Below are 26673 nucleotides of genomic sequence, written 5' to 3'. Positions count from 1 at the left end.
AAAAAAATGGTGATTGGACAATATTTCTTTTCCTGGTAGTCAGGAGGCTATAACATTTATGAAATTGGAGCACAAAGAGAATTTGGACATTCTGCTTTGCAAAGTCTCTCCAGATCATCTAGACTAGAGTTTTCTCTCAGGCTTTCCATTCATCTTTTAGAGGATTTATGCATGGGGACCAAGCTGGCCCTGGAAGGCATTGATTTTGTGTTTGATGAACCATTTCTGTGCTGATTTAGCCGTATTTTCAAGTTGGTATGGAAGTGAATAGGAAGAGATAGAGACCTGGAGTGGCCTAGTCAAAACCTGGACTCATTACCCAACTCAGGCGCTATATTGTGACTTCAAGCAGGCCTCTTCTATCTGTTCAAAAATTCTCCAGTGTTGCTGAATTTAAAGATTGTCCAAAGAAGAGAATACCGTCACTGTGATGATCAAGACTCTTACATGTTTTCACACATGCATGGTGGGAGTTTTTGCTGGAAAAGGCAGCATAACTAGTTATTGGGTTTGTGTTGGATTTTTTCTTTACCTTCTATCAGATCTGTCAGACTACTTTAAGTTTAAACATTGTTTGATTGTTACAAAGTCCGCTGTCAGTGAATAGTGATGTAATAATCTTCTTGACTTTTTGTAAATACAAAAATAAACTTTTGCTTTATTTAAACTGTTTAATGTTAATTTTATCAAATACTAACCAGCCATATTGTCGTCTCATGAACATTTAATTGTTCTACTACTGTAATACCAAGTAATTTGTTGATGGATGCTGGATAACAATAATGTGAAAAGTCAAAATATTATCATTCTGGTGCTTAGTGCGTAATTTCTAATCTCATAAATATAAATGCAACTGTGAGCAATAATAGCAGAGAGTAACTGTAGTTTATGTTTGTTTACCAATGAAAACAATGCAAAATCTTCATGTAAAACTATTATAGATCAGAAAATATGGATATCTTCTAATATTTAAGGCCATGAACCTATTAGAGTCAATCCGTGACATGTGTTTTCGACAGATAGATATAAAAATCTTCCTTAGGTCTGAGAGTCACCACAGGTTTGGTGTTTGATTCTGTGCCAGAAACATGAAAGCTTTTATCAAATGGAAAATAAAACATTTGGTTATTGCAGTTCAGGGAGACGAGTCAAAATTGGTTTATAGGTAGAGTAATCATGCAAAGGCAAACACAGGCATCTTCTGTTTGTGTGGGAACCTCTGGCCGATCCAAAACAGAACAAGATGCATCTTAAAAAGAAATGAAAAGCTGGAGGGGGGAAGATGCATGAAGAACATGAAGACGTAATGATAAGCTGAAGAGCAACAAGCAGAGTAAGAGAATGCAAACTTAAGGTGATTAATATCTTACTGATTTAACGATTTGTTGGAAAGAAAACATCTAAAGAAAGTAATATTCCATTGAGAAAACATGCTTTTGGATTAATGCAGACTTTACACATTAAAATATACTCAGATTTCCCTTCATTTCCTTATTGCTATGATTCATTATAATGTCAGAGGCAGATGGAGAGTTACAATCCCAGTAAGTCATTCGGATAAATTCTCAGTCAGGATCAGTAAAAGCTGGAGCCATGCATTAGTTCAGTATCAGACCATGACCAGAGAGAAGAAGCAGACAGGAGAAAGTGCAGCGGAGTCAACAGAGAAAAGACCAAGTTACTTGGACTGATCCATGGCTATCTTCTTGATCTTCAGACTGTAGTCAGGACAGATGGATGATATGGACAGACGGTCAAATGAGTGGCGCTGCACCCTGGAATATGTGGGGACAAGAGAGACGGATGACAAAAAATGATTTAATGTCGGGATGCAACGGTTGGATTGAGACAGAAATCCAAGCGACACAACAGAGATGGAAGATGGTCAGAGGGATGATGTTGGAAGAGCGATGAATTAATCTCTCTTGGAGGAAAGTTGCGCCTGAGGAAGGAGCGGACACTGTGAGTCAGAGAACAGCAGGGCACAGGAAATATTCAGACTCCTAAGATGATCACATGGGAGGAAACCCAACCTCAAAAAGGCACATCATTTTACTTCTAAATGTGTAAATATTTATATATGGGCATATCACATACATATTTATGTGTTTAGATATTTCATCTCAGTCCCTGTAGGAATGAGATGAGGGGAAGAAATCTCTCCCCTTGTAAGAAAGAGTTGGAAGCAGTTTCCGATTTCAACCCATGAAAGCAGTTTAACTGTACTGGGCAAAGACGCCCCCAATTCATTTTCTGGAGAATCTGTTTCAGTTAAAACCAGATATTATATTTTTCAAAGTGAAACTTTTCTTACTTTCTGACATCAAATAAACCTTTTTTTTGGTCATGGTCAGTTAGGATTTAGAGAGATTCTTATTACCTTCTTGCATTTCTTTTCCCAAATCTACTAGAATTACTGTGCCTTTAGAGAATTAGTGATCAATCACTGTCATCTTATGTTTGTTTCAAAAGGGAGAATTATGTATTTTCCTGGAACATAGAGCCATTTTATACCACAATAAAGTTGCTATGTTACCTTCAGTTGTAACATCTGAAAAGAAGTTTGACTTAGTTTGACTTTGCCTCCGTCTCTTTAAGAAGCTCCTAACCTTTCATCACAGTAATGCTTCTCCATGATGCCATTTAAATCAGTTTCAATCTAGCATTGGACTGAGAAGTGGTTTGTATGATGAACTCTGCAGACTCGCAGCTCCATCAGGTGTTTGCTAATATCTGCCACTAGAGAATAACATTATAGCATGATAAAAAAGCTCAATAAGTCGATTTTGCACAATACCCACCCTTCCATCTTTTAAAATTAACCTGTTTTACATTCACGTCTCTATCAGTGCAACATTGATTTTACTTCTAGTGTAAGTGGTTAACTTAAAATATGGATTAATAATTATATTTAATTGCTCTTACGGGTAAATCAGAATTGAATAAGCGCGATTTGATGGCTTCACCTTTATAAAACACAACACATTGAATGGTGCATCTCTACCACTTATCTGCCAAAAGCAAATTCTAAAATAACCATCACTTCCTCCATGTGACTAGCTTACCAGAAAATAAAGAAGATACGGTTTAGGGAAAACGTGCTTTCTGTACAATACAGAAAAAATGCAATCATGCAACTCTCTTTCTTGTGTGCCTCTAATGCTCAAGTGCTTCCTTCTTGTTCTCATCCAGTGAACACAGCCACAAGTCATGGCGAGTTAAGTTACTATGTCCTTTGGCACAAAAAAACACAAACTTTTCCAGTCAAAACCCAGAGCTGAGCAGAGATGTGGAGCACAAACACCCTGCTCTGATGGAGCCAGAGATATAATGAGATTTAGATTGAAACATCATGTGACACACAGCAGATTTTCATGTTGATGCCAAACAAAATTTGTTGAGGCATCTGTCCTGCTGGCCCATCAGATACAAACATTGCTTGTTCAAGCTGGTCATGTGTAAAGTCAAAACCTGATTCTTATATTCTAATGAAACATAATGCAATCCCTGCAGCAAATGTGTGTTGTATGACCAAAGGCATGACTGCATATTTGTGTGTGTAAATTGTAAGACCTGATGGGTATGGAGGAAAAGGGCTTCTTGTAGATGTCAGCCAGTTTGTACATGACCACGGTTGCCGTGGTGAAGATCCTGTACGTGTGCAGGAAGGTGTTCAGGAAGTCTATAGAGAGGAAGCGCAGGTCGGTCAGCCGCTCCAGCAGCCGCTCCACACTCGCGTAACGGATCTGGGGGACCTTGCAGGAGTTGAGCGTCTTGCTGAAGCAAATGTCAACATCATCTTTATGGAGGCGCACATCGGATCTGATGGACACACACACACACACACACACACACACACACACACGCACGCGCACATACGGACACAAACACAAAACAGCATGTGGGTGACTGCAGGGCAGCTCAGCAAGAAAAATGCATTAAATGCAACTGAGCAAAAATAAGGTTAAGCCAATAAAGAGAGAAATTAAAATGAAAACTACAAATTAAAAGAAACCAACATAAGACATAAAACTTTGACTTAAAGCAATTACTTTTTCACAGGAGCATGGATCTAGTATCAAAATGGTCACAAAGGTTTTAGACGTAGAAGCATCTTGATAATTGTGATTATGATTGTTACATACTTTTTTGAGTGTCCATATTTTCATGCAAGTCAGTGCAGACGATAACAGACACGTTTGTCTTATCTCAGTGAGGTTTTCATTTCTATAACTAGGCATGGGCTGCCATGAGATTCTCATGTCATATCCCTGGATAAAATGACAGTGGTTGCACAAATTTGACATATTATCATAAACATTTAAAAGAAGAAAATATAAGATGATGCAGCTGTTTTTGTTTTTGTCCCTTTTCTAAGGTTTGGTGCGTTTCCATTTTTAGGGGGGAGAAGAAAAGAAAGCCTTCTGCAAAGGGATGTTTTGTACTCACTTTGATTTGAAGTAATTTTGTTATTATTTGTCCGCAGTGCACATTAGCTACATTTGGCTATGGGGCCACCATAAATGGTTTCAACCAGCAGAAGGTCAAATTTAAAACCACAAAGCGGGTTTATTGCACAAAATGCCCTCCTTTACTCCACAGAGTAACTCTTTCTTCCTTATTTTCTTGAAGAGTTTAAAGTTTGTACATGGAAATTGTGCATGAAGGCAGGATGTTAAATTAGTCAGGCTGACAGCATGGGTTTCGTCAGCTTTTTAACAGACATGGATGCTCACAACTTTCAAAACAGCATTAACTTTATAATGGACTCATTTAGACTCATTTTATATTCCTACTAACTGACTGGTGAGAAAAAAGTGTAATGGAAAAAAGCTGTGCTAAGCAACGGGTGGCAGAGGGGGGACCAGAGTATGCATCAGAAAGTAAAAACTAAGATAAAACTCTTAGTGTTGGATTTCTCATTAAAATAACCAAGCTTTACTAAAGGTACAGCCCAATGGAGATTCTGAAGCAGCCTGACATTTTACTTTTTAATACGTAGCTCTTGCTCAGAGGTGAGCAACTCCAGTCCTCGAGTTCAAATACCCTGCAGCTTTTGGCGGCATCAGTGCTCTAACACACCTGAATCAAATAAATTGTTAATGATCAGGCTTTTGCAAAATAGCAGAAGCAAATAAGCCTTTTGATTCAGGTGATTTTGAACGAGGATGAATGCAAAAGTTGCAGGACATCGGCACTCAAGAGATATCACAAACTGGCCCATGCCTACTTAAAATCCAAACTTGTGTCAATTTTGAAACTAATTTCTCTCCATAGCACTTCACTTTGAACATGCAGCTTGCTCTAGGTGCATAGCATGAAGATATGTGTGCTTTTCTTCACACAAAGACACTTACTTGATCATATGAGGCACAGAGACTATAGAGTTTTCCTCAAACACACTAGTCATCAGGCCATTACAGCGGATATTATCGATGCACTGTAAACACACAGAGAGCCACAATTAACCAAAGACAAAACATTTTCTAAACATTACACAGACAACTGGTGGAGAGAGCAACAGAAAACATCCCAAAGAAGTTTGACCTGGTTTTATCGTTTTCCTGCTTTAAATTATTACAAAGGTAGGATTAATAAGAATATGTCAAGACAAGAAAGCAATTCATAAACCCGTCATTGTATTCTATGTGACAAGAATTAATCCACTGTGACATGCTTGTACGCTGTTACCTTGTTTGCGAAGCACAGAGGCAGCGAGCCCAGGGGAACGGCACCACACTCTGTTTACTCATCACTAAGCCCCCTCAATGCCCAGCGGAGACATGCTCTTGCTGTTTGGAGGTGTTCTTGTTATTATGTGTTTGTATGGATCTGTGTTGGTGTATTACCTGGCTAATATCACTGGTCCATGCAGCCTTTTCCTGCCGCGACGGCGCCAGCAGCACCACAGTAAATGAAGTCGAGTCTGACGGCTCCACCACCAACTTAAAGTCCAGCTGACCAAACACCTGACCAGCCGTTTTAGCTGCAATACGGGGGGAAACAATCAGCGTCTTTTACACACCTAGATGGTTAAGCTCCTAAATATTTATGAGGAAAACAGCAGCACTGAAGGTTAATTAGGCAAACCTTCGTCTGTGCATTGCTGAGGATTAAAGGTAAAATGGACCGTCAGAATCCACACGAATGCCTCACTCTTTGTATTTATGTGTATAATTACCAATCCTAGACGCAAAATGAATTTTCACATAAAGGAGTTACAGTTCTATAATGCTAAAAGATCATACCATGATATTTAAAGGGTGAACGTCTGATATTTAAAGAAAATTAATTATTGTTTGACATCTAATTAACCTTCAAACGAGATGCAGAGTCTGAATAACCCGATACGTAGGAGGTATTGAAGAGAAGAGAAGGAAACACTGTTCTTACATTCGTCATCAGCAGCATCTGGTTCCTCTATGAGTGTGCAGTCAATAAGGGACAAAACTCCACCTTGCTGTTAGAGGAAGAAGAAAAAATATTCTAGATTCTTTTTCCTACTTGTGTATTGTTGCAGAACACAGTGTAACAGTGATGTCACCTTCAGGAGGTGCAGTTTTCCACCAGAGCTGCGAGTGCAGACTAGAAAGTGCTTTGTGAAAAGGAAACACTGTCGCTCTCCCTCTTTCTTCAGGGAAAGGGAGCCGAGTCGGACCTTGCTGAGTTTCCCTCGCTCCACTGACGGCAGCTGGATCAGAGAGCCTGTGGAGCAGGAGGGGCATAGGATTATATTACGCATCATTAAACTGACTGAAGAGAAGACACACACACTGATTTAATCCATTTATGTGATTAGAATTAAAATTCCTGCGATTGTTAGTTGAGCCTCCACAACATTTCTCTGAGCGTCACAGCAGCAGCTTCTCATTCTTCCAACAAACTTGCAGATGCTTTTAGACATGCACCAATTGCTTCCACACAATGCTCTGCTGCTTTATGATAGTGTTATATACTTATGTCAGTCAAAATGAACAATAGCTATGAATGAATGCTAATTTGTCATTCCCTATAAAAGTCATCGCATGCATGTGTCATTACATAATTTTTTTTTTTTTTAATAGTTGTCAAAATCTGCCAAGTTTTTCTTTATCATTCTTTCCTTCCCAAAACTGAACAATTTCTGTCAGGAAAAATTCGGTTTTCACTGATAATATTGTTTACAGCTGTGCACAGTTTAGTCCAACGGTTGTTTCTTGTGTTTGTTGTTAAATAAGTTTATGCTTTTCTTTTGCACAAAGCTGTGAACTAATTAAAACTGCTAATTATATGTGTTTAGTGCCTTGTACATATTTACTTCACTAAATACATTAGCATGTAACTTGTAAATGCAGATTTCAAATAGCTATGCAAAGACTATAAAGTGCTCACTAAGATCTGACTTTCATTGACATGAATACTTGCTTTTGAGGAAGGAACTATCCATTTTGTTCTAGTTGTTTTGAAAAATGTACAAGATGTTGTACAAATGTCAAACATACATGTAAGACTTGCACAAAGTGACAGAAAAACTGTAACATAAAAGTTAACGGATGGATGGATGGATGGATGGATGGATGGATGGATGGATGGATGGATGGATGGATGGATGGATGGATGGATGCTAAAACTAAATTCCACACTTCTTTAGATTAAGTGGAAACCATCTTTCCTGAATGCCTTTCAGTGTTTAAAGATTTTTTTATTTTTTTTTTACGGATTAGAAACTTGATCCAAATTAGAAAAAAACAAGCCGCTTCTGATGAGTCAGCTACAGAGGGAAAAACTCAGCCTGATTTCCTAGGACAGTTTAACATGTCTTTAAAGACTTGTAGATCTCTCCCAGCCAACCGACTTAACAATAAAACCACTGACAGGTAAATTACATCGACTATTTGGTTAAAACACATTGTTCTGCTGAGAAATCTTGGTTCCTGGCATCCATCACCTATTTCAAGGCGGCACCACTCCCAGATGACGTTGTCCCTCCTCAACAAGACTGTGTGTTTCACCACACGGTAGAGACGGCTCAACAAGCATAAGATCCTAATCTGTAGGATCAACTGGAAAACCCAATCATCAAAGGGAAAATCCTGCAGCCCACAGTCACCTGCTGCTATTTTCCAAGAGCCAAACACCACAGGATGCCCACAAAGGTTCTCTGTAAATGCCACAAGGGGCTGCGGCTGTTTTTCACAGTACATCAGACAAGTAGTTTCATTGCCGCTGCTAAATGAGAAAATCTTATCTAATTTTACCAATTTGATAATTTATGTTGTTATGAAACAGTAGGAAGCCGTTATTAGGTTTCTACACTTTGAATTAGAGCATCCAGAATGAACACCAGAGTCCATATTGAATTAATGTAACTCAATAACTCCTCAACATAATTCAGTTTTGAAAGATTGTGTTTTTATAATAACTACTTGTTGCTTAAGGTGTGCAGAGGTATGTGGAGTAATAAAAGTAATTGAGTGGTTTTACTTTGTTAGACCAGGCAGAACCTATGGTGAAATCATGCACGTGTTCAGTTGCAATCAGATGTGGGGCAACAGACCCAGGAGGGAAAACCAAACATCAAAATCCAGATTTTGACAAAATCACATCATCTGCAAAGGGAAAGAGGAGAACCTGAGGCTCCCAAAGTATATAGTGGCACTATTGCTCCTGGAGCAATACCAATACTAGTTAGTTACCGAAGCATCTGCCAGTCAAAATAGTGAGTGGTCAGTTATGTGCATGAGACATCATCCCAATGTCTTAATGAGGTTTTTAAAAAATCACTTTTGGTGTCTGTAGGAGATCCTCTGGCTGCAGCTGACAGTTGTCCAGCATGTGAGGCATACAGATGTTACACTACTGGGACAAGAGCCCAATACATGCCACTGCTATCGCACTATTTTAATGAAAGAGCATAAATCACTGCAAACAAGGAGTTTTCTGAATCAAACCGCTAAAGAGCATTGCTGTGCACTGATGAAGACTCACCCTGCCTGACGAAGGTCTGGCTGGTGTCCAGCAGGATGTCGCAGCCCTCAACAATCATCCTCTCAATGGCCAGATTCTTCCGGATGTTTTCTGTGTCGCTAACTTCATCGTGCATCACTCTGGACACACAATAATCAAGTTATTTCAGTTTTTATAATCAGAGCGAATAGAAAAATGTTGAGTATTTCAGCACCTACCTAGATAATTCCTCTAATTTGGACTTGGCAAACTCAAGACTCTTGCGCTCCACATGCTCATGAGGTGTGTGGGCCAGGAGTTCGTGTAGTGTTATGATGTAACGGGGGATCTTTATGGAGGAAAGAGCATTATGGAAAAGCAAAGTGGAGTGGATATATACATCTAATTCAGTCATGCAAAAGTTTGTTTCCGAGCGTCAGAGTGTGGCAGAGATCTACCTGGAACATCGGGTATGTGAGAAAAGTCTCGAGCATCCTTCCTTCACAGGCAGCGTTGGACTCGTACTGTTTCAGCAGTTTGTCGAAGTCTCTGTTCTGCTTACAGTTGGCCAAAACCTGAAGGCTGTACTGATGGTTACGCACAAACTCCTGGTAGATGTTCAGCATGGGCAGCAGGATGTCAAACAGGTCAGCTGGAGGTATAAACATATGATATAAATGCACATGCAGTCAGTAATTGTGACCAACACAAATCCATTGTTTTTTTTAGGACATTATCTGTCTCTCTGTCAGTATATTCGTATATTTATAAATATTTATTCAGTTGCACTTTTCTATCCAATGACTGTTTAACTGTGCAGCTCTTTCACAAGTTGCAAGGATTCATGTTTCACATAGAATTAATTACTGTTAATTTTCATCAGTGTTTAACGTTTGTGTACTCAGTCTAGAAATCACTTGACGTGAAACTAGAAACATAAAAGCAAAAATATTTCCAAGCATTATTTTTACTTAATTCAGCTATAAAATGATAAACCAGACTGCGAGAAGAAGAAAATGTCCCCTGGGTATTTCTTCAGCAGAAGCAGCAGAGTCCAAATGTTTTATTAGATATACTGAAATTTTAATGTCCTTACTAGAGTACATGCAGTACATAATTTATGAAGCTTAACGATGCACTGAGAAATTGTCGGGTGATTAGAAATTCATACTTTTCACCTTAACCAGCCCTGACCAATGATTGGAGAGTTGAAAAGTCCAAAAATAATTTTTTTCTCCTAAATGGTGAGCATGCTGGACTGACCATTCTCTGGTCAAGCTAACAACAGTGTGTCCTCGGTGTGTAAAGTTGAATAGTTTCACAAGCCATTTAATTTTCTAAGGGTTTCATTCAGGCTGCATGAAGGTAAGAGAGAGCAAGACTTTCAGCAGATAACAGGAAGACTACATGTATTAAAGCAAAGTTGCTTTTTTCTATACTTTGAGCTTTCAGTCAATGTCTGCCACGGAAAATATTACATTTTGTTATGTTATTAACCTTTTGCAAATCTAAAGGTTATGGTAAACATATGCATTTTCTAGAATATACACACTGCGTTAGAAATGTTAGCCGCACAAGATGGTAACTGCTTTTATAATTTGCTAAAGATTGTTTATGATTAAAATCTCTTACCATTTTCTCTTTGTTTTAAAATAACTGTGAAACCTCTCTCAAACAAAGGGTGTGACATCACTTTTTTTTTTCCTGAAATAAATAATTAACACTTGCTCACAAAAATGAGCTTTTTACTAAATTGAAGCAGAAATTGGCTAAAATCAGTATTGGCAGATCAAAAGAGATGAGACATTCAGCCCCTTCAATTCTTAATAAAGTCTATTTAATTTAAAAAAAAGAAAAAAGTAACCACAATCTGAAACATGTTTGGCCTTCTTAAAATGTATTTATGACCTGAGAAGGGGAAAAAAATAAATATATGAAAAATAAAAACTGCACAGTTCTTTTTGGTGGAAAAAAAGGACCGGCTGCATAATGAGGGGATCTCAAACATGTTTTCTACAACAGTAATCGATATGAAAGACGTCGGTGATGAAATGTCTACATCCAGATTCCGCTTGAAAAGAAGAGTCACATCAGGTCGACAAGTTTAATTAGCGCTCTCCTCTATGTTATAATTTGTCACCAGTAATTTGCTGCCACATCTGTCAGCCGCCTGTCTCCAGGGTGATGCTTATCCGCTCAGGGGTCTTTTTTAGGGGGTGAGACGGTGAGAAGCTTCTGGTCTGGATGGTTATTGTCTGTGAAGACAATTAGTCTGCTCAGTGCAGACTGAGATAGGAACATCGGGGTTTTTGTGAATAGGACTAAGTGACATTAACAGTGACGTCTGGTCTGAAGAGGAAATATTGAAGCGGAGAATCGCTAAAAAGCCGACCTTCATGCCTTCAGCGAGCGCGGTTATGGATTGTGTTTGTGTGTGAAGGCGAGTGACAGCTCACCCAGCACCAGAGTTGGCCAGTTGGCGATCCTCGCTTTCAAGCCTTGATGGAAAATCTCATGGAGGAACATAATGGTCTCACTGGGAACATATTGAAAACGCATTAATAGTGACGACTTTAGGGAGATTTATAGAAGAGCAGAGAAGAGATTTTGGTTTTATTTTTTAAAAGTAGTAAAAAGACAAGTTGAAACATACACCAACACACCTGTTGAGGAAGATGCTGCTCACATCATCATGGCTGATGGGAGGTTTCTTTGAGCTGGCGGCCATTCTCAGAGGTCTGAGGAAACAGTTGACCAGGATGTAGAGCTGGTGGACATACCTGTCACACACACACACACACACACACACACACACACACACACACACACACACACACACACACACACACACACACACACAAGTAAAAAAAAAATGAAAGGTTGTTCTACAAGATATCCTAATATAGTGGTATCACAAGCCATACTGCAAATAAAGAGAGGCATGCGATGTGCATCCTGTAGAATAGGGCTCCTAGATGTGGTAATGCACACACACCTCCAAATTGTGCAAATGGCCTGGGACTGAAGAAGGTTGTGGGTTTTTGTAGGTTGAAATTTGAATACAAAATACATTAACCACCATAGCCTGCCGTAATAACAAATTTTGCAATTATATGTTGCATTCTCTGCTGTAATGAACTGTCCACAATGCAACTGGAAAACATTTTAAATATCCCAAATAAAATACAATAAAAATAATAATTAAAATGGAAATGGAAAACCACAGACAACAGAAATCTTAAATAAAATGGATTATGATGTATCTGTAAACAAAATAACCCTTCAAAAATACATCAGAATGGAAATTATGAAGCTCATTTTAATTTATCATGCGATTAATTGATTGATTTCTGATTGCACCACAGTTAAGGAGAAGAAAGGATCATGTGGTTTAAGATCTGCTTTTACAATTGTGCAGTGCAAACTGATTCAGGGTTCAGAGTCTTGCTGTAATCAGTGAAAAACAGATTTTTGCTTTTGTGTGCATCACTCCTTCTTACTGCAAATGCTAAGATATGCACCCTGTACTACGTTCAGACAACTCCTGTCATCTGGATCATTTCTACCTGCTGATGAATTGATGAATTTTAATGGTGCCTTCCTTCAACATGAGCCTAACACAGATGGTGAACGCACAGAAACCACCCATGTTTCCAAAGAACCTTTGCAGACTGTCAATAAAAATCATAGTGTAAGTGCAACACCCAGGGGTGGTATTGTGATAGGCAGCAGTTTACTGTAAGATTTTAACAGGATTGTAGTGCACAATGTAAAACTGTAAACTCTGAAACAAAAAACAACAATTACAGAGGCTTTTATAACAACTGGATGTCATCATTTACATTAGTTTGCATACATGTAACTTTAATAAGCTTAGCTTTTAAACATGGCAGAAGAGAAACATAAACATATAATTTAAAATGAACTTGACCAGCTCCAACAAGAGCTCTCAGTTTTGTCTCAAAAGTTTTATTCTTACTTTTAAAATTACATTTGATATTTTTAGACTAAAGATGCTCAACTGGATAAGCTGGAAAACGATAAATTGTAACTAGTATTGCGATCACAATATTCTACAGTAATATTGCTATAACTTGATTGTCTTCAAGACACCTGGCTCTACAGGGACCCATGGTTTATTTTTCCACCACAGGTGTGTTACAAATAAACTTTAATTTTGATTAGATTTTTGATCTTGAGATCAACAAATCTCTATAACAAAATAATGAATCAGAAAGCTTGTTACAAACCTTTACCACGAGTGCCAATAATTATAAAGTATTACATCAGTTAAAATGTATGGCATCAGACGTAAGCAAGTCAACTCATGTTAACTTGACATTAACAACTGCAGTTTGTTTAAAATGATGCTGCCACAATCTTTACCAACACTGGAAAAATGAATTATAAAACAGCAGAGCTGAAATCATTGGCTCCCAGTTTGCAAAACGATACATTTTAAAGTCTTGCAGATGGATTTATAAGGCACTGAATGGTCTTGAACCTACAGTAAACACATTTTCAATCCGTGTTTCTCAGGTCATCAGAGACTTACAACACTTTTTGTTTTCATGACCTGAACTAAACAAGGAGAAGCAGCATTTAGTTTTTGTGTTATAGAAACAGGTTCCTGAAAGCCTGAGGTGTTCAGAAACTACTGACATGTTTAGGTCAGCGTTGGATCAGGAAGGATTTAAAATGTATGGCCATCATTTTAATGGTTTAGTGGAACTAAAAATGTTTGAAACAGGACAATAGTTAAGTTGTTTTGTTTGTTTGGGGGTTTTTTTTTTCTTCGGAAAATGATTTTGACATATTTTTAAAGTTGTGATTAGTTCAGAATTAACTTGTTTCAAAGTGATGGGAGAGTCATAAAAAGAAGAGGAGCAGATGGAGAACGGATGCCTTCTGGTCAATCTAACAGTCTGAAGCCGATGCATTTTGTCAGGTCCAGTTTTAGTATTGCCCATAAAAATCCAGTCAGTTGTCATCCTATATATCATGAGGGATCGTTCATAGAGCTTCATCTGCACTATCTTAGTGCAAAACGTATGTTCAACCATGGATAAAAATGAATAATATACCACTGAACAATTTTAAACAATGAAGCCGTAAAATATGTAAATGATACGTGATGCTAAAGTTTCTCATGCGAAATGTTGCATGACCAACCAGAAGTTCTTCCTTTAAATCTTTAATTGTGTTCTCAATATTGTTAAAATTCAAACATGATTTTTTTCTTCTTTCTCTTTTCTTTCTTTAATAAAGAGCTCTCCAGGTAGAAAGTCTTGATCTCAATTATTATCTAGCACCAGATATTATTTTATGACATTAACCAAAATTAATAACCGCCTTGAGAACTCTGTGATCTCTGTGCTGCACTCCTTCTGCTAATTTGGCTAATTCAAATGTGTAAAATTAAATCTAAAGTAAAATTACATTTACAGAGCCACCAAACTGTTATCAGACTATTTCCATAGGAAGATAACCATGACCATTTAGATGCAGATTGTGATGTTGCTCGAGGCATAATGTATTTACATACTCTGTCTCTGCCTCCACCATATTGAAGACGATCTGGTTCCTCTTCCTCATGCTCTCAGCATGCGGAGAGCAAATGTAGTCCTGGACAATAATTTTCCACTTCCTGCGACACAGCCAGCCTCGCATGAAACTCTGAACCTGTGGAAGGAAAAGGTTAAAGGTAAATACACATATGAGAAATAAGAAATAAAAGTGATTGTCATAATATTTACCTTTTTGATCTTTTTGATGTCTGGGTCTTCGTTCTCGTGGTAGACGTGATAAGGCCGCATCCGCTCCTTGGTTTTGTTCAAAGCTACAATCTTTTAAGAAAGGAGATTTCAGTCCAGATTCAGAAATTATTGCCACATAACACAGCAGATGCATAACGAATCCCTTTCATTATTCATAAACAGAGATATTTATTAAAATAGGATTTCAGAGTATTATGTAATTAACAAAATTAGGATGCCCCACTTTTGCTTCCAGCTGATTCCCTGAATATTTTTAGTGCAGAGTGTGCTCAAAGAATCGTTGGTGTGTTTATAGCAGATACCAATCAGACTTCATCATCACTGAAAGCCTTCATTCAGAGCAGAGAGCAGGGGAAAAACATGGGGGACAGCTCATTCTGGTTAACAGTAAACACATTCTGGCTAACATTTTGGACAAGAACAGCAAAATTTTCAGCAATACGTAAGAAAAAACAAAACTCTTCACAGATTTATACACTCCAGTGTGACATTATTTAACCTGTTTGTTTCTACTTTCAATCCAATTAACAGTATCTGCTTCTGACATATGTGGTTGAGCTCGAGTGAAAAAACAAACACATTTTCAGCTGCACTTCATCTTTATTTTCCCATTTGCCAGAGTTATCATGCAAATTATAGCAAAGAAGAGCCAGACTGCCAAGTCCTGAGTGTAACACTGGCTAGTTTGTTTAAATATTCATAAATGCAGAGCAATACACACACACAGAGAGAAGAAAACAAACAAACAGACATACACCACTATGTGGTGGTGAATAACCAGCTGCACATTTGCTCTTAAGTTCTAATCCTTTTTTCATGAGCAGCTTCATTAAACATGCAGATGTTTTCTACTGCAAAATAACTTTCATTAGTATTGTTTTATTACCATCCAGCATCCCTGAATCCTGGCAATAAGACTCGCCAAAACAACACACATTAGACAGAAGGGGAAGTGGCACACTTGTTGCTCAAAGAGAAATTTACAGCAGTGAGTGCATCATTTCTTCTCAAAGACAAGATTGCACACGCGAGCTCGGGTGTTCAGACTAGCGATTACTGACACAAATGAGCAGAGACCAAATTGGAAACAACAGCAGAGCTTTGATTTATTGAGAGTTTACCAGCTGGACCATTGAACAAACAGCATCCCCCCTTTGAACAATCGTTATTCGCAGCAGAATGCAATTTCGAACGAATCCCTGTAACATTAGGAACAACTTTGGAGTTCTTTCTGGTTTTGTCTGGGGCAGATGTGCATTTGCATCATTAAAAGTGAGGAAGCTAATTGAAAATCTTCCTTTTTGTTTTGTGAAAAAAAAAAAAAGTTTGATTTGGCTGTTTAACTGTAGAGGAATTAAATCTGATAAAATCTGCTGTAATTTAAATCATGTTTAGTCAATCTGCACAGTATGTTTATCCCAGTGGGTCATAAAAGTGAGGTGATGTTGTAAACTCCATAAATGATGGTTAGTTATCTAAAAAGGCTGTGCATGTTTATCCTTTGCTTGTTGATTTAATGCACTTCTCACTGACAAAAGCTTTTTTTTTTTTAATGTCTTAAATGGGGACCAATCTATTAAAAAAGGAGGTTATAAAGTTATGACTGATTGGTGCATGGCATTAGCCAGGTGTGTTACCACAGTTAATCTGTTTTCAAATAGTTTGTTTTGCCTTTTTGTACACAGAAAAAGCAGCACTGTTGGGTTTCAGCCAGAATTTCTAAACCTAATTTACAGCAACATGTCCTGTAAGTTTTGCTCAGGTTTGCTGACCTTTTGGTGGAACCTCACAGATAACCAACAACGCTCAGAGTAAACGCAGTCTTTGCAATGATCGCTCACAATGAGGCTGCGTCTGCCTCTGTTTGACTTTCCGAATCATTACAATAACATTACAATGTCCTAAACACATTTTATTCATCTGTTGTCTGCCAACTGTTTGTAATGTTTTAGCTGTTTAAAATTGGCAAAAGCAATACTCTTACAGGTTCTGGCCAACCAGGACCTTTTCCACTGCAATTTTTAAAGCACTGTGGGAGCACTTATGTTTACTAAAGCAAAAATGATGCTATCAATCTAATGCACACAGCTAACTACATCCTGTTAATCTGTGTGGTGGGGAAAAAGAGAAAGGGGAATCATTTTGATTAACAATGTTGTGAGGGTCTGTTGGGTTTTATGCGTTCACGCAAACGTGTGATTTATCGGGCAGCGACGGCTGCACAGAAACAGGACGCGTTCGATGAGCTGGGCTGTCTGTGAGGACGCCAGTCAGGCATCTTTATTGAGGGCCTCCTACACCCAGAAGTGACCGAGTGCACCCACTCCCTCACTGCCAAGAATACAAACATAGAAAACAACCCACAGCACACACACCGACACTGACATGTACACTGTATAGGTTTATTCAAATGCTTTCTTTTTGCTTTCACCCTTTGTGATTTGTTAAAATGGGAACACAATGCTGTGTGGGCAGGATGGTGAGTAACAGAATATAGAATATGACTGGGAAATAGAGGGAAAATGTTTATGCAAGAGTCCTGTTGAAATGCCTTCTAAGGTTTTTATCCCACGATTTTATCTGCACGGCTTCGTAATGTTGCAGCGCTGTAAAGTACTTGGTGTTTCAAACTCCTTTTAATATTATTGGTCCCGGATTTCCATTGAAAATGATTTGTATCGCTCTCCTGCAGCAGAAACATGCCTTGAGGGTCAGAAGTGCAATAAGAGCAGAGACATAAGGCCATCCAATAAACCGTTGACTGAAGAAGTTGTTTTAATGGAAAGCACTAAATCAGCTGTCCAAGTCCATTTGTAAAATCCTTTAATTCTCTTTATTTAGATGTTGCAATTTTAAAATATGCACACATTGTTTTCTAACGACAAATGTTTAAAACTGAGGGTGAAAAAGTAAAAAGAATAAACTAAATTATTTTGAATAAAAACATGTGCGTCTGCAGTCATAAATGCGTGTTATCTACCTCAGATTTAAGTCTTTCGATTTCTGTGTCCTGGTCCTCCAGCTGAGTGCGGAGCTGATTGGCAGCCACCTTCTCAGTCTCCACAATTTGCACAAGGTGGATGTATTTCTGCATCAGCACTTCTCGCTCAATAATTATGTCAGAATAGCTGTGAAAAAAAGAACATTTTATATTATAAAAAGCAGCTTACATACTCATAAGAATGAATATCTTAATCATTTTGAGCTTTGATTTATCCAACCAAACTTTTTCTAATGTGGAATGATCAAACAGTGAATTAAAACTTTTTAAAACTGGCAGAGTAAAAATAATCTCAGCTTTATCAAGTACCAGAAGTACTGAAACATTTAGAGTAAAAAGCAAACACACATCTCCTCCCCCTGCACCAAGTCCAAGTTCAATCTCAAATGACTCAATTTTTATTATTTTTTTTCTGAGAAATTTCAGTTGCATTTGTACGGAATCATTACATTTGTAATGATTCTGAAGCAGTAATTTATATTTGTGTAATTGGTGTGTGAGAGCTGCGGCATCGATGCAGTAAAAGCAAAACTAACAGACAAAGCTGCATGAAAAATTAAAAACATTCTGTAATGTTAAGGAGGAAATTGGCAACCAGCTGCTACTAGTCACAGCACATTATCACTGGTTTATGGCTGTTTGTTGCTCATATCAAGGAGGACAAACATCAGCAATAACTGTAGGGCAGTTGCTGTTGCCCAAGAATATGGAAAGGATTATAAGCCACTTCTAAACTATGTGGATATATTTATAGGATTGAGTATCTTCTCTGGGAAAAATCCCAACTCAGCTGGACAAGGAGACAGTGGAGATGCTCTGTGATCAGAAGGATCTACAGCTGAACCCGTTTCTAAAAACCATAGTAGATACTGGGGTTCAACAAGGCACAGATCAGAAAGCTATCTCGGCTTTTATAAGTTAAAAATGTCAGCACAGCATCTCTCAGGGTATTTCAGTGTTTTAAAGCCCATGACTTGCATATGTGGAGAGATGTTTTCAATCCAGAGGATCTGGTGAGACAGCAGTCAGTGTGGTTTCTGCTGCCATAGCCCATTCACTTCAAGATTCCCGGTATTTTCAGTTCAAAGTTGGTATTCCACGTTCTTTTGCCATAACAGCTGTTTTTTATTTGATTGTTTCTAACATCTTGAACCATACTGCAACCAACAATGTGTTCCTGGCAACTCTTCCGATAATTTCTCTTTTTTTAGACATTCTCTAAAAAAATATCCTTATGTGTAAAATATCCATTTAGTACATCAGCAGTTTCTTAAATACTCAGTCCAAAACCTTGCAAATCTTTGACATAATTACACTAAATTTCCTACAACCTTTGAAAATTGTAGGAAAAACATTTGTAAAACAAAATGAAATGCATCTTAACTTTAAAGTTCAATCTTTAGTTAAGGAAATAGTAAATATGAGGTAAAAGTGTCTGAACTCAGAAAGTTAGACATGATTACTAATTAAAGTTAGATTTGACCAAATCCTGATGTAATGACATATTGTCTTTCCATGGTCAGAGAATACAACTTTAACTTTAATGCTTATTTGCATCAAAAGTACTTGTTATGGCTTGATGTACCTCGCCTGCTGGATGGCCTCCACCCATTCATCACACTCGCACTCCTCGTCCGTCCGCAGCTCCAGAGGTTTCTGTCCATCGTGGCCAAACACAATCAGGAAGTAATGCTAAGAGGAAAAAGACAGGAGACTTGATCAGAAACGTGACGCTCCAACAAATAACAACGTGTTGTTCCGGTTCATGTACATAAATGTTTGACTGGTGGAAATGTAAAAGTGTCAGAAGTTTGGACTTTGCATCCCAATGATATAGTTCTCCTGTTGCATGAAGTTTTATTGCAGTAGATTTCATCACCTTGAAAGAACTAATCTTGTCAAATAAACAAAAACAGAGAAAGTCAAAAGTATGGATTTCTAGATTAAGACTTCTGTTCCTGGACACCATTCTGAGTCAATTGAAATGCTTTTTTAATTTACCCGACAACAACCTCCATATGCAGCCCTAAAACAGACAGAAAGACAGGCTGAGGTAGGACTGGTGGCTCAACACAGCCATTTGCTCACTGAAATAAAACATGGAGTGTCGCCTGCGCTTCCCCTCTCCACCAGCCCATTATCATCACCATCAATTAGCCTGTTCTCTGCTGGTCTCTTCCCTCCTTGTCTGTTTTTATCAATACGAATATCTGTGTGAATTTCTCTTAAAAAAAAAAACCTCTCCCACACACGGGCACATGCCACCACAAGCAAGTACAGAAAAACGCACAGCTACAGTAGAACACACACGCATGTACATGAGCGCTGTGTGAAGTGATAGAGGCTTTTATTCAAATGGTGTTGTCCTGGGGCAGTGGGTTACCAGAAGAGCTGCTATTTTTAGTCAAGGAAAACTGAACTCAGAGAAGACTGAACTCTGCATGGACTTTCTGTCCTCCTCTCCTGCTCACTTCATCCATCCATCTATTTCCTCCTCCCTCTCCAGTTGCAGTTCACCTATCTTCCCACTCCACCTCCTCTGCCCCGCTCAGCCAGCATCCTCGCTCCTCTTGTTGTCGAAACCCACTCCTCCTCTTCCTCCTACTCCATCTCCCTTCATCCTTTCATCTCTTTATGTTTCTTTCTGAGAGGGAGGACTCAGTGAACCAAAAAGAGTTGAGAGAGGAGACGGTCGCCCTGTAGGTTTGTAGACGGGCTTCAGCCCCTGCAGTGGGGAAGGGCCGGGAACTGAGGAGAGTTTATTGAAACGTGAACATTTTAGAGACCCTCTTTCATCTTTATCTGCACCTCCATCGTCCCCGTCATGCTTATTATGTATCTGTCACTTCAATTCGCCACCCGGCTGCGTGTCACTATATCAACAACAATCTAAGCTCCGATGGGGAGAGAGACAGAAAGAGTCGAGGGCCACAGTTACGTAATGAATCTTAACCAAGTACATATTCCTAAACTGTGTCACCACCTAACAAGAAAACATTTCCATGGCAACGCAACGTTTGACGGTTTGGCCGTTTTACACTTCCATTTTCTGCTGCTTGGTGCTGCCATTCATGAGGGCTTCCAATGATCCATCCTGTAAGTTTAGACGTTAGCAAAAAAATATCTTCAAATAAAAAATGAAAGATTTTTGCAAATGCAGATTTTACAGATGGTTCTCAGTCAGAGCTGCTTAGCTTTACATCATCTACATGAAGATGAAAAATGTATTTGATAATTAATCGCCTTGCTGCTTTGATAATATAGTTCTGGTCAAATGTTTAACATACATTTATCAGCTTTGAGGAGCTTCTTATTGTTAAATGGCCTGTACTTGTAAAGCGCTTCATCTAGTCCAGAGCATCAGTTACTCACACATTCACACACTGATGTAGCCACAGCTGTTCTGGGACAATCTGATAGAAGTGCAGTTCACAAATAGATTTTGGTGTTGGTGCTTTAGGAGGCTCATTCCAGAAAATTAATGTTATTCTGCTCTATTCGTTCCAAAACTAATTACCATATGTTTGAGATCATTTATCCAACTGTGTCCAGGTTTCAAACAGTGGAAGACCAGTGTCACTGTAGACAGTGAGGAGAGATTTACATAAATTGGCCAAAAGGTTGACAACAAGAAAATTATTTACTTCTCCAAAATCAATGCCATCAAACGGGAGTGAAACTTGCAGATTTCCACATGGACGAGCCAAGTGCCTTCTGGGAAAAAACAGAGTTTCACAGGCAAAACAAAGATCGAGTTATTTGGCCACAATTACATGAGGAAAGTTCAGAGACTCTTAAAATTAAGAACAGAGAATACACTGACAAGCATCGCGGCAGAGGCCTGTGAGAAAGTTTTACTGCCAATTGTACAAAGAGAGCAAAAAATAAAAAAAATGGGAGAATTACTTCCAAATAGAGCTGCAACAAATGGTTATTTTAGTAACCGATAAATATATCGATTGTTCCAATTCATTGCTTAAGTTCATAAAAAATGGCACATCTTTTTTACATTGAAATCATTTTTAAAAAATTACACTTTTTACCTTAAACTGTTAATTACTGCTTTGTGTGTTTTTCTTTCAGCCATATAGCCTCTTTTTTGAGTCTGTATATTCCAGTTAACAATTAATTGATTACTAAATTAGCTGGTTATTTCAACACGATTAATCCAGGCTTTTGGGGATCCACCGGACTGATGAGAAAAACACCATGACTGTCAAGAAATAACCACTACAACGTTAGCACTTCCTTCACAGACTTAAAAATGTGAGCGTTTTCATCCCAGCCATAACAGCATTCAACTGAGACATCAATGCAGTAATGGATTCTCACATGTTGTATCACATCCTGGTTTGGCATCAGCACACAGTGAGGCACAATCACAACAGGATAGTGAGAGCTGCTGAAAAGATCACTGGAGTCTCACCGATGCATCTGCAGGTCATCTAAGCAGAGTCCAGTGTGTGCAGAGTAGATGGCATTTTAAAGGACACCATACATCATTTTCATAGGATGCTCAATCAGGTGCTATTCTATAAAAACTTAGGAGTCGTGATATATCTGGTGTCTATAAAAATCCACATTGAAGAGGTTTGTAAAGAGATAAAACATATTTCATTTGACGCCTGAGGTCTTTCAGAGCAAGTGAAAAATGTCTTCTTTTGTTTTATACCTCAGTGATAATGAGCAGTTTGCATTGTTGTTGTTGTTCACTGCTAAAAATCTAAACTGCTTCATCAAATAAAAACTTGCTCTAGCATTGTGAATCTCTAACTTTATGAATCTTCCTAATATATTTAGTGAAGCCTATAATATCACCTGTAACCCCGACAGCGCTCTGGATAATTCAGACTGTGACCCTCTGTCATGTTGAAGATACAGGGCCCCAAAGTTTATTAAGGTTAAACTGAGGAATGCTTCTTTTCTTCAGTCAATCCTGAAGCTAAACGTGGAACATTACCTGCAACATTACATCATCTACTCATTTTATGATGTGTAATTTGCTTAATTTTGTTTCTGTCTGTATGTTTGCATATGATAGTGCTGTGATGCACAACACATTTCAGACTAGTGCTGACAATGAAGCTTAAAATACAGTATTATATATTCTCATGTAATATGATCTCTTTCCTGGTATTTGGTAAAATATACAAAAGTCAAGGTCTCAAATGCTTTTTGTCCACAGCAGAAAAACTCTTAAACCAAAGGATGTGGAGTGGATTTTAATTGGCATGATGATGGATATTTGCTTTTCTATTTTTTTTTTAAGTCTGCAGTTGTAAGGTGGCAAAATGTTAAAACCAAAGAAATCCTTGAATAAGGTAGTATTTATTTATTTTTATTTATTTACGTTTCAATTTTAGGTCCTGCTTGTTGGTTGTAAGTTGCATCCTTGCAGATTTTTATGCAATTTTTATGTTTTTGCACTTCTGTGCCAAATATTAATGGTCGTTAATCCACTTTCCTCCAGGTGTGAAAACTCCCTACAGTTGCAGAGAGAAGACTAAAAAGAAATGTTCAGTCTTCCAACTGATTAACCCTCCTGCTAATAAGATGCATGGTGATAGGCAGGGCTTACTTTGCCCATCTTGCAAAAGGCTCTATGCTGACTCATTAGGCAGCTGATGGGTTGTTTCACCAACACACTGACATTTGAAAATGTGCAACAGATTGCTTGTGAAATTGTCTTTTTTTTTTCCTACTCACTATCCAGCCTGCAGGTATAGTACCACAAAAAAAACTGTTTTCTGCTTTGCAGATTTCCTCAGTGTTTTATTTATTTATTTTTTGTCACACCTAATTGTTTTAGACCATCAAGCAGATTTTACTATCAGAACATTACAGCTGGAGTAAATGCACACAATGACTTGATTTATTATGGTAATGAAGCTGTTTAAAACAGCCTGGCCCTGTAAAAAGGTAATGACCCTCTGATCCTCATAACTGGCTCAGGCAGCATCAAACCTTTGTGAAATCTGGCAACGAGTCTTTTATATCACTGTGGAGGCATTTGGTGGCATTCAAGCAGGAACAGTCTGTTTCCACAGCATTTCACTTTAATTTGACTAGGCCAAGCAAAAAGTTTCTATTTATGTTTTTTCTGTCCTATTTGAAAACTCACAGCCCTGCAAGGTTGTCCTGGATAGTTTTCAACTTAATAAAATAAATCATCATTTGACACTTTTTGTATTTGCTCAAGTTATCTTAGTTTGACATTAAAATTTCTTTCGTGAACCAAAAATATTTAAGTGAGACAAAAAAGTAAACCAGAAGAAATCTGTAGGAGGGTAAGACATTTTTCACAGCTCTGCAGATGAGGCAGCTTTAAATAAATTAAAATGACAGAATTTACTTTTCTCTGTTGACAAAACTCTTTCAGCAACTCTTTGCAATCATTGGATTTGTGGTTTGAATGGGCCACCATTAAAATACTTGGTTAACACAACCAGCAACCCAAATCTGTGAATTATCGCAAGTGCTACAGAAAACGGCGCTGAATTAATGCATTAAACACCAAAGCATACAAATTAATATCATAAATCATTGCAAAAATGTTATTTTTTACGTTTTATTTGATGATTTCAACAATATCCAGGAAATTAATAGTATTTGTAGGTATGGTGAAAAGAAAATAAACCCCCTTTATAGTCAAATGTTTTACTGACTACAATATAAAATTGTGTTCTCAGGTTATTAAAATACACTGAGCACAATTTATTGAACAAAAAAAGCACAATTAAAACATTTTGGGTGAAACACAAAGTGCACTTATATTGCCTTTTAAGAGATTAGAAGTAAAGTAGCAGCCAGGAGCAATTGGCTGTAGTTCCAAGAGCGGAGATAAGACTGCAGACGTTAGCGTTACTGTAGTCGTAAGACGCTTCCCACTGTACGTAATGAAGTGTATTTGGGAGTTGTCCATAATATGTCTCTGTGAGATGTATTAATAAAGACTCTGTAAGCCAGACTTAAAAAGTAAACATCTTTATGGAGCAATCCAAATTTACAGATTCAGCAAGCCCAATATTTAGAGACTGGTCAGAGGGAATAAGCCAATAAAACTCGTCCTCCTTTGATCTCTGCACTGCCTCCCTCTTAAAGGGCTCTGAACACCAAACATCAGGCATTCTCCAACGTGTGCATCTTACAAAATTATCACATGCTTACTTTCCACATCATGTGCTTAAATCCATACATCACTTGTTTGTCTAGACTCAGTGTCTCCGACCTTTGCTTGAATGTTGTCTGAGCACAACAAAGTCCTCTGTGTGGTCAGACGCAGCATGAATGAGTATTAAGGTGTATCAATCAATCAATCAATCAAATTTTATTTGTATAGCACATTTCAGCAGCAAGGCATTTCAAAGTGCTTTACATAATTAAAATAAAAACAACATGTGTATTTGGTCTTTGGACTGTTGTGTAAGCGTTTGTGATCTCTAACCCCTGCAAATACCAAAGGTCCACTGCATACCTACCAGCAAAGTAGATTCTCTACTGAAGAAACAGAAACCTTTCTGCACCATGAATGTCCTTTTTTTTAAAAAATAGCTCACCTCTGTTACATTTTATGGCCTAAATTCAGTTAAAGTTATTTTATCTACAGTAAAACTAACTTTGTTTTAATATTATTGCCAATCATTTTTTTTATATCAATTTGAGCATCAGATTCCTAAGTTTATATGCCATCAACTCTTGCAGAAGCAGTGACCCAACAGCCCCGGGGCGATCATTAAAGATTAATGTTGCTGCATCTGGATCAGACTGTAGCATCGAAGCTTTGCAGTACTGGATACAGCCATACTGTACCATGTTCTCATTAGACAGCGGGAGAAACTGCAGAGGCTGGGTTGTTCCTGCGGATGTCATAAATATAATGAGAGGTCTGAACCCTAATCGGACCCTTTTGCTTTGCTTCCTGACTCTGTCGCTGCTTTCAGGTCTACCAGCTCTTTTCCGTTCACATCAGCTCAAACATATCTTCCATCCCTCCAGGCTTCGTTGCACTGTAGGAAATTTCACTGAGACTAATAAAGAACGAGAGAAAAGGGGAAGGCTAAAAAAAATAGCTTGAGAACCTTCCCTGCTCCTTCTTTTTTCATGTTACAAACAATCAATTTAACACCCACATGAAACTACTTTTTTCCCCTCCAATCTTCGCGGCTGTCATATAACAACAAGACTGTGACAGAATGACATAAAGGAGTGTGTTGTGCCAAAGAGAGAAACAAGCACAATGAATGGCAGAATTTCTTATTATTCACAGGCAGTGTTCTATTAGTAATTCTGATTTGCTTGAAGTGAGAGGAGAGAAAAAGGTCTGAGACAAAAAAAAGCATTCTTTGTTCGACAGGGCTCAGATGCTTTTCTCTTTATCGCCAAATATAGGCTTAAAAATTAATTTGGACTTGGTGAAATTTTTTTTTGCACAACATGGCTTCAGGGATGCAGAGATGTTATGCTGCAACAGGAATAAGTGAATCAGTGTTGGGATCCACAAATGACTAGAGACCAAAATAAGCACCAATGATGCCACTGCGCCGTCTGGTACCACGGTACCACAGATGGGCCTTGTTTTTTGCCCCCCCTTCTCTCAATCAGACTCTAAAAGCAGGAAGCATTTTGCTGTTTTGATTGTGTTCAGCTTATAAGAGAGAAATCTGAACGCTGAGTGTTAAAGGTGTGATTAGATGTCAGTGTGTACGCAAATACATTCAACAAACACATTAGATAAACACATTAGATAAACTGCCACAGAGCTTTTATAGCATTATTTGGATTCTTAGTTTATAAAATGCATGTGTAAATTTAGACATTTTTGTTCACTAGTTTTGAACCCATCCATCCATTGTCTATACCTGCCTTTTTTGTGCAGGGCCTATCTTTGGCTGTCACTTAGAGAGACACTCTGGACAGGTCAAAGTCAGTCACAGGGCAATGCAAAGAAAAAACACAAGCAACTATACACAC

The 26673-nt window shown here is 38.1% G+C and overlaps 1 protein-coding gene across 2 annotated transcripts in view; it reads right to left on the bottom strand.

Annotated features, from left to right (window-relative positions):
* Nucleotides 1-26673, bottom strand: part of rasgrf2b (Ras protein-specific guanine nucleotide-releasing factor 2b) — a 57184-nt gene that overhangs the window by 11173 nt on the left and 19338 nt on the right. The window contains exons 2-16 of one of the 2 annotated variants that reach the window (XM_007557481.2): nt 19289-19395; nt 17683-17830; nt 14682-14771; nt 14471-14607; nt 11589-11705; nt 11382-11461; nt 9384-9577; nt 9165-9274; nt 8968-9086; nt 6545-6705; nt 6394-6460; nt 5850-5986; nt 5358-5440; nt 3574-3822; nt 1683-1775 (exon numbers count right to left, since the gene is read on the bottom strand). In XM_007557481.2, the coding sequence (XP_007557543.1) occupies nt 1683-1775; nt 3574-3822; nt 5358-5440; nt 5850-5986; nt 6394-6460; nt 6545-6705; nt 8968-9086; nt 9165-9274; nt 9384-9577; nt 11382-11461; nt 11589-11705; nt 14471-14607; nt 14682-14771; nt 17683-17830; nt 19289-19395 (1892 nt within the window). The remainder of the gene's footprint in view (nt 1-1682; nt 1776-3573; nt 3823-5357; nt 5441-5849; nt 5987-6393; nt 6461-6544; nt 6706-8967; nt 9087-9164; nt 9275-9383; nt 9578-11381; nt 11462-11588; nt 11706-14470; nt 14608-14681; nt 14772-17682; nt 17831-19288; nt 19396-26673) is intronic. The other variant, XM_007557483.2, reaches the window with a different exon arrangement.

The sequence above is a fragment of the Poecilia formosa genome, unplaced genomic scaffold (genome assembly GCF_000485575.1).
Source record: "Poecilia formosa unplaced genomic scaffold, Poecilia_formosa-5.1.2 Scaffold89, whole genome shotgun sequence".
Taxonomy (NCBI): Eukaryota; Metazoa; Chordata; class Actinopteri; order Cyprinodontiformes; family Poeciliidae; genus Poecilia; species Poecilia formosa.
The sequence above is the reverse complement of the archived record's forward strand: the minus strand, read 5'-3'. Positions and strand labels throughout refer to the sequence as shown.